We start from the raw sequence: 9,443 nt of genomic DNA, 5'->3' as shown, positions 1-9,443 counted from the left end.
ACAGATTAGCAATTATGCAATAATATGCAACTCAATTGCAATCATTCACTGGATCAGAATACATGTCAGAAATGTCCAAAACATTTCTCAATCAATGTTCTGTCAATAAGTGGAGTTGTAACCCAATTGCAGCCAACCAACCTTCAAATATTGTTATGATTTCAGTCTTTGTCATCATTTCATTGATTCTGCTTTTGATAAACGAAGCTTCAGCCATGGTCTCAGTAACGGGGCAAGCTACATGCAATCAGTGCAAATTAACATGCAAATCTAATTAGCATCCAACTCATGTAACACAATTTACCATCCAAACCATTCAGGTGTATTATACAATACATCTAATACTCATTAGCATGCAAACATCCAACACTAATTAGCAACAAACACTTACTAGCATCAAATACATCTAACGTTAATTAGCATATAAATATCAAACTAATTAGGATCCAACACTTATTAGCAGCCATCATATCTAATGGTAATCAGCATCTAACACATCTAATGTTAATTCGTATCCAACACATCTAACACTGATTAGCAGCCAACATATCTAATGCTAATTAGCATCCAACATATCTAATGCTAATTAACATCCAACACTCATTAGCAACCAATATATCAAACACTAATTAGCATCCAACACATCCAACAATCCAACATATTTGCCATCCGCATTTCATATATTATTCTCTCCAGCAACCCTCACCCTTCCTTAATAGGGTGAAGGTGCATTTTTTGTGAAATGTGTGTTTCTTCTTCTTCATCTTTTTTCTTTCTTTCTTTCTTTCTTTTTTTTCCCATCCTTAAGAGTGATGAAAAAAAAATACACACATTTCGCAAAAAAAAAAAAAATTAATAAAAGCGCCAGATTACCAACCACACAATAACCTTTCTCTCTACCTTCGACAGGTGTCCCACTGGGAGGCATAGGCTCAGGAACCATTGGCCGCGGGTTTAGGGGGGAGTTCTGCCGCTACCAGATGGTGCCTGGAATTTATGAATATCACACCGTCATGGCCAATCAGTTCATCGTGACAATCAGAGACCCCAAAGGCAATACGCTTTATCAAAAGGTCTTGTCTATACATAGGTATGTGAAGGATGTGTATATGAGATTGTTAACCCAATGTCAACGGGAATATGGTGCATTCCCAAAGGGAACACACCATATTCCTGTATATGTATGTGTATATATATATATATATATATATATATATATATATATATATATATATATATATATATATATATATATATATATATATATATATATATATATATATATATATGTATATATGTATATGTGTGTGTTTCTGCACATAAATGGCTCTGCCAATGCTTTTTTTTACTAATGCTTTAGTGAACCTGTATTGTATGTGGGATATAAGGAAGTGATTGTGTTATGTATTGTAAAGCTATGATATTTCATCTTTGTTATATCTCTGATTATTATCACTGTTTTCAAGGAGTTTGTGAACAAATTCATCAGTGGGCAAAAACTGGTAGGGAAATTGAGTTACCTTATTGGATGATTTGATAAACTGTTTTTCCTTAAAGCTGATGGACAACTCCTTTTCCTTTATTTTCCATCTCCTTTGGATGGACTTATTTTAATAGATCCAATGAAATCAGTAAAAAAAAAGTGTGTAGTAATAAAGAAATACCAAAAATTTATTTTTTTCATCTTTTATTGGCCTTGACTGTGAGGATGCATGCGCATAATTAATGCCTTGAAGCTCCTCTTTTTTCTCAGTCATTTGATAACCATCAGTCCAGGTCCTGACACCTGGACTGATGGTTATCAAGAAGGGAAGAACAAGTGTATTTTAGCTTTTCTTATCTTTCTCAACACTAGAAAGGCTGATTTTTCCGTGTATGTACTGTACAAGCATATGTGTGCATCATGAACACAACTTGTCAGATTTAGCATCTTTGTCTCTTTTTAACCAGGGTTTATTGGGCGCTAGACAAATATTATGATCTCTCTGAGGCCAGGTAATAAAAGGACTTCATCCTCCCTAACTGACATGAACGTTGTAAGCCTGTGTCACATCATGTACTGGGGAATGTGAAACTGCCATTGCAATGAGAACCTTTTTTTCCCACAGTAAATCCAAGAAAGGTTTGGGGTCGTGGGACTGGGGCTTCAGTGGAGCCGATGCCCTTTACTGTGGTCTTTATCCAAGATCATGGACGGTCTACAACATCAAAGAACAAAGCATAAGACTAATATGCCGTCAAATTTCACCTGTTATACCGCACAATTATAAAGTGAGTACTAGGTGACATACCAAGACAATTTTTGTAGACTATTATATTGAGGACTATTATAGTAGGAAATAGATTTTTATTTATCCTTTTACTTGTTTTGCAGGATTCATGTTTACCTGTGGGTGTGTTTGTATGGAATATTGAAAACCACAATTCAGAACCCCGCGATGTTTCCATTTCACTCACGTTCAAGAATGGCACAGGCAGCAGTGAGGATAAAAATGGCAAGTCGTTTTACAGATTTTTAGTTCTTTCCTTTTTTTTCTACTATTAAGGAAAATTGTGATGGTTTCAGAGCTATTTGTACATACATATATCTGATTTTTTACAAATATTCCATTAGATCATCACAAAAAAAAAAAATGCAATGTCACTTATTTCTGTTATAAAATTAAATACCCTAAATTAAAGCCCATTCAAAATATAGTATGTTTTAATTGCCATTGTAAAAAGAAATCTTGGTATAATGGTCTATTTCATTTTGAAATTAGAAAAATTCCTTATTAATGAAATTATTTCAGGAGAATGTTGGAGCGAAGTTTGGGAGAGAAATTTGGAAGAAGGAAAAGCGAAAGGCGTCGTTTTGCATCAGACCATCAAAAGTCTCAACCTGCGATACTGTTTGGCCGTCAGAGAAAAGGTTAGTGGAGTTGGATGGAAGTGATTTGTGCGTCTAAGTAGTTCTCTTCATTTCCTTATATTTTTTTGTTTTGCGTTCAATTTCATTACTGCTTATGCTGCATTACATTATCCATAAGCATTTTTCTAATATCTGCTTTCCCTTTCAACCCTTCCCCCACTGCCTTCCCCCCCATGCAGTCTGGGGTCTCAGCCTCCCACTGCCCCGGTTTCGATCCCACGGGGCCTGGTGACTCGGTGTGGAACGACCTGAAAATGGACGGAGAATTGGAGAGTAAAGAAGCACCATTGATAAAGACAAGTAGGTCATCCAAGCATTTTTAAAATAATTTTTATTGTTTTTATTATTGATGAGGTTGTAATGCTATATTAGTTAGTGTGTATTTCTATTTTCATGATTTTTTTTATTGATTTTTATTTTTTGTTTTTTTTTATGTTTAGTGTAAAGTTTAGTACTTTCCTAATTCTGTTAAAGAATATCTTACTCCGCTGCTTGAATATGGGTTTACAATTTTAGATATATTCTTGTAGTTGATATTGTTAATATTAAAAGTTTAAATATGAAAGTAGTATTTGTAATAGAGATTATAAACATTGACAAATATTGTAATGATAATCATAAGAGTAATGATTAATAACATTAATCTGAATGTTGATAATGATAATAACTGGCTAGCATTGACTTTTGCTATTAATCCTAGGTACATTAACCAAAAATAGAGAAGTGATACTCTTAGTATCTCAGACTAACCCCTTAAGATCAGCAGTCCATAAAACCAATGTGTTCCCCCTTCCTCCCAATCCCCAGCCCCTACAGAGCACCAGAAAATCTTTGCATTAAATCCCCTCTTAATCGAAACCATTATCGCCACTAGGAAAAGGTGAAGAGAGAGCAGTGGCAGTGTGTGGAAAGTGTAGCATTGGGGCCAACAAGTCAGGCATGGTGGAGATCGCCCTGGCTTGGGACATGCCGCAAATTGTGTTCAAAAGCCGGGGGATTACTCACACCAGGTGGGAGGAGCTCAGACAGCGACCGTTGCATGTGGTGTAACGGGCGTGTGTGTGGCCGATGTTTGGCCTGTTTACCCACGGATGACTGTGTCTTGATACCGTGTGGATGACTTTTTCCCTACCTTTCTTTTTCCCCTCAGTTCTTGCTTCTTAATGCGATTTTTGAAGAGGGTTGATCTGATTATTCTCTCTATTTTTCATGTTATTTTCCATCTCTTTTTATAACCATATTGTCAATTTCAATAACTTCTCAATGATGCTAATATTTGTCTCCTTAAAATAATAGTAAAAACCATTATACACCCCAAACTGAAATAAAGTGCACACACTTTAAATTTGATCACATAGCTGTCATGTCCCATAAAACAATAAAAAACAAAAATTAAATGAATCATATCAAGTCCATAATTAGATTCCCCAGTGATAAAAGAGTCCTTGCCTCCAGACGATACACACGGTGGTTTGGGGATGAGCAAACAGCAGCACAGGAGATCGCATCTTATGCTCTGGACAGCTACAAACGCTGGGAAGTCGAGATAGAGAATTGGCAGAATCCTATCCTTCAGGACAAGTAAGGCACTTTGTGTGTACACATGTACACACATAGATACACACACTTAGATACTTACAGACCGATACATGCACATAGATACACACACTTAGACAAAGCCATATATGCACACACAGATACATATACCTAGGTACTTATATAGATACTCACATCAGTACTCACACAAACATAGACATTCACACACACGTGCACAAACACACACACCAGCTGTACTACTATAATGATTAATGATTTTAGGAAGCTGTTATTCTTACATCATCATCATCATCATTGTTAAGGTTACTGCTGTTTCTACTATCTACTACATCAATTCCACTACTATTATAACATTATTATTAGCAGTATACCACTTTCAGTGTTATTACCATTATTTCGATCAATTCCACTTTAATAATATCCTTCTTTTACAACCACTTTCAGGGACTTACCTGACTGGTTTAAAAGTGCCATCTTCAACGAGCTTTACTTCATATCAGATGGAGGCTCAGTCTGGCTTGAGATGACACCCTCACTCAACACAACCTTGCCTGCCTACGACACTCGGTAAGTCTGGGGGGGTTTAAAGGGTATTGTTGGTTTTTGTTTTATCCTAGTCTGTGTTGGGGTTTGAGAGCCAGTGAAGCAGTTAAGTGTTGTAATATTGTAGGTTATGTTTAATGTACTGTTATGTAGGTTAGTTGATATTTGTTATATTATTAGATATACCATTGAATATGTGGATGATATTACGTACATTAAGAGTTATAGTATAACTTTAGAGTAGTAGAGGCATTCTTAGATTAGTGCCTCAGTACTTCCAGGGTCCTTGGGGTATCCAGAATGACATATTGGAAAGGATTGCAAATGAAAAATTAAATGCAGTACAAAGTACCTATGATTGGCTGGCAAGTATATGTAAGGCAGTGTTACCAGCTTGTCAGTTATTGAAAGTCACAAGTCAGGATTACTAGTCTGAAAGAGGACTTGACTTAGCTGCCCTGGGATTGAACTTTAGGAATTCAGAACTGAAAACCCCCAAGAACTAATGGAATATTATATCGCCAAATATATGGCCCCTTCATCCTCCATTCCCTCCTTACCGACCCCCAGACCTGAGTATGGCCGCTTCGCATACCTAGAAAGCCACGAGTACCGCATGTACAACACTTATGATGTGCACTTCTACGCGTCATGGGCCCTTGTCATGTTATGGCCTGAACTGCAGAAGTCCCTCCAGTATGACATGGCCCAGTGGACTACCTCGGCTGACCTCACACCCCGGACACATCTCTTCAGGGGGAACAAGGGGGTGCGCAAGCTGGCCAACGCTGTGCCACATGATATTGGTGATCCAGGTGAGTTGATAAGGGGCAAATTGGGCCCTATGTGGTTTTTCTTTCTTTCATTTTTATATCACTTTTCTTTTTCCATATTTTTACACCTTTCATTGTCTTTTTTTCTTCTTCTTCATCTTCTGTTTCCTCTTTTCCTTTAGCTTATTTTTCTTATGATTATTTATTTTATTTATTATTTTTTTTTTTTCCTCATCTTACTTTACTTCTTTATCTACAAGACTACTACTTCTTTTTCTTCTGCTTCTATTTCATCTTTCTCTTCTTGATCTTCTTCCTTTTTTCTTTCTTCTCCCTCTCCTTGTTTTCATTAATTTTCTCCTTCTCCCAGTCATGCTCCTTCCTCTTTTTTTCTCCTTCTCCATCTTTGGCATCTCTTTCTCCTTTTCTTACACCATCTCCTTTTTTTTCCTCCTATTCTTAATCCTACTCCTCCTGTTCCTTTTCCAAGTCCTCCTATTCCACTTGTTCCTTCTCCTCCCTTTCTACCTCCTCCTCTTCTCCCTTTCCCTTCCCCATCTTACTACTACTAGTACTACTGTTACTATTACTACTACTATTACTATTACTACTAGTACTGTTACTATTACTACTAGTACTGTTACTACTAGTACTGTTACTACTATTACTATTACTATTACTATTAATACTACTATTAATACTACTATTACTACTACTACCTCTACTATTACTATTAATACTACTACTAACTACTACTAATACTATTACTATTACTATTACTACTACTACTACTACTACTACTACTACTACTACTACTACTACTACTACTACTACTACTACTACTACTACTACTACTACTACTACTACTACTACTACTACTACTACTAACTACTAACTACTAACTACTAACTACTAACTACTACTACTACTACTACTACTACTACTACTACTACTACTACTACTATTAATACTACTAACTACTACTACTACTACCACCACTACCACCACCACTACTCTTCTACTACTACTACTACTACTTCCCCTCCTCCTGCTCCTCTTCCTCCTTCTCCCCCTCCTTCTTCTTATCCTTTTCCGTCCTCTTCCATCAATACTATTTTTATCATTACTGGCATTACTGCTCACACCTCAATGTTTTTCTAAATCTCTCATTCAATCTTCCAGAGGATGAACCCTTTGTGCGGGTGAATGCCTACCAGATCCATGACATTAGTTACTGGAAAGACCTGAACCTCAAGTTTGTTTTACAGGTAAGAAATTCTGTGCTGAAGATGGAATTTTAACATATTCCCTGTCCTTTAGAACAGTGTAGATTTGTAGTTGAAGTATAGATCATGTATATTTTAGTGTGGAACTGGTGTCTTTTGGTTCCATATTGTAGTTATAGTGCTCTTATGTAAAGATGCTTTTGTTGTTTTGTAATGAAATTGCTTATAGTGCCTTAAATTACTTATAATGGTAGGTCTAGTGATTAATGTCATAAATGGCATATTATGTTATCATAAACTCCTTACAATGATATTATTTCACTTATTATGATGGCTGTAAGACCAGAAACTGGCCTAATGATTGACTCGCCTTCTCGTCTCTTAGGTGTACAGAGACCACACTTTCTTCCGTGACCTTGATCACCTCACACACATGTGGCCAGTGTGTCGTGCTGTGATGGACAGATGCTTTTCATATGACCGTGATGGTGATGGCCTGATTGAGAATGAAGGCCAGGCAGACCAGACTTATGACTCATGGGTGATGCACGGCCCCTCTGCCTACTGCTGCTCGCTTTGGGTGGCCGCCCTGGCTGTCATGGTGGAGATGGCCTCAGAACTCAAAGATGAGGCTGAGGAAAAGAAGTTTGCCGAAGCCCTGGCCAAGGCGAGGGTGGCCCTGCAGGAGAAACTCTGGAATGGTAAGGGGGTCTGGGAAAAGAATTATAAAGAGCCACTGTGTAAATATGGTTTTTATTAGATTCAAGATTATGATTGAATTTTATTTTCAGTAGAGACTATTATTTTTTTTATCATTAACAATAAAGTTTATTGATTTTTGATGTAGCTTTTTTATTTTGGTGATTGGGAGATATCTCGCTCTGATTGAGGAGGAGAAGTTGATAGTTACCATTTGGATTTTTCATGTATATGCCATTCTACATGATTAGCAATGGCCTACAGTAGAATGATATGAAAATGAGTTGCATGTAATATTGTCCAGAGGTGGTTAGTACTACCAGTAGAACTACTTACAGTAAAATTGACTTGTGCTGATAATTTTCATATAAAAAAATCTACTGCAATAAACAGTATATATAGTGGGAAACCACTAAAGAATATAGATATATAATGGCAACACTAGTACTGGTAGTACTAGTCCAAAAAAAATATTGGATGTATATATAGCAGAATGAAAAGAATACCATTTTGTTTCTACTAATGATGATGATTTTTTTTTACAAGAACTATGAGAACTTTAACTAGTTTTGTAGCTGTTTTCTTATTGATGACAGTGACAATTAGTCTTCCTTTATACATATATATGAGTATTTATCTGCATTTGTGTGTTTGTATATGAATATGAATGTATATGATTCACACCGGGAACAAAGCTCCGTGATGTAAACAATCATTCGCCTCATTTTATTTTCAATGAGTGTCTTCATACTGGTTACAAAGCTACCCATACTATGCTAGCTACTTTGCACGCATGGTTTGATCAGTTACCATACCGGCAATCTTTTAACACCTAGCTCCCTTAACGGGTGCATTCTTGAGTATTTAGGGAATCCTCCAGGCCCCTACCCCCACCTCATTGAGTTGACAGTTCGTCACAGGTCATGAATGAGTCGCCTTATATTGCAAGCGCTCTATAATTCAGGAGAAAATCTGAAATATAGTTTAAGGTTTTCTTTGACGTCTTCCAGCTCATCTATTATATGATGATATTCAACAAACTTCGTCCTTACCAAATTTATGTCTTGCATCCACTTCAGTTACTCACGAAGCCACAGAGTACTGTCTCCAATGGCTGCAGCCACTGTGTGAAGTGACACTTGTTTGAAAACAGAGCTCGGTGGTAACACTTCCAGTGTGAATTAATCGTGTAGCATCCGTCTGTTGCCGCATCTTGTGTGTAGCATAGCTATACTAACGGTGTGAATCCACTTTGAAAATCTTAATTTCTTCTTCTTTGGAGGAACAATATTATGTGGCTGCCGAAAATCTTTATTCAATAATGCCGAATTCTGACGCCTTTTCTTTTCTTTACAGGAAAGTATTACAAGTTTGATTGTTGTGATGCTCCCCACAGCCACAGCATCATGGCAGATCAGCTGGTTGGTCACTGGTATCTCTCTCTCTCCGGAGCTGCCGTTGAGGTAAGAAAAAGCTCCTGCTTGTCAAAGTGTGAATCCTAATGATTGTTATTACTATTATGTAATTGTTATTAGTATTGTTATTATAATTATTATTAATATTATTATTATTATTATTATTATTATTATTATTATTATTATTATTATTATCATCATCATTATGATCATCATTCTGGATGTTACTATTATTTTTGTTGTTATTGTTATTAATGTTACTATTTGTATTTTTAGTGTTGTTATTATTATTGTTATTAATATCATTATTATTATTAGT

General features: G+C 36.4%; 1 protein-coding gene across 1 annotated transcript in view; it reads left to right on the top strand.

The window, feature by feature from the left end:
* Window positions 1-909: 909 nt before the first annotated feature.
* LOC113827210 (non-lysosomal glucosylceramidase) overlaps window positions 910-9,443 on the top strand; it is a gene marked incomplete at its 5' end in the record, with an annotated part of 10,681 nt that continues 2,147 nt past the window's right edge. The window contains 12 exon segments of the mRNA XM_070117208.1: window positions 910-1,090; window positions 2,109-2,271; window positions 2,375-2,495; window positions 2,793-2,911; window positions 3,091-3,211; window positions 3,786-3,921; window positions 4,367-4,492; window positions 4,913-5,035; window positions 5,582-5,826; window positions 6,967-7,052; window positions 7,396-7,711; window positions 9,066-9,172. Coding sequence (XP_069973309.1) covers window positions 910-1,090; window positions 2,109-2,271; window positions 2,375-2,495; window positions 2,793-2,911; window positions 3,091-3,211; window positions 3,786-3,921; window positions 4,367-4,492; window positions 4,913-5,035; window positions 5,582-5,826; window positions 6,967-7,052; window positions 7,396-7,711; window positions 9,066-9,172 — 1,844 coding nt within the window.

This window comes from Penaeus vannamei, chromosome 40, assembly GCF_042767895.1.
Source record: "Penaeus vannamei isolate JL-2024 chromosome 40, ASM4276789v1, whole genome shotgun sequence".
Taxonomy (NCBI): domain Eukaryota; kingdom Metazoa; phylum Arthropoda; class Malacostraca; order Decapoda; family Penaeidae; genus Penaeus; species Penaeus vannamei.
This window is presented reverse-complemented; position numbering and strand designations above follow the sequence as displayed.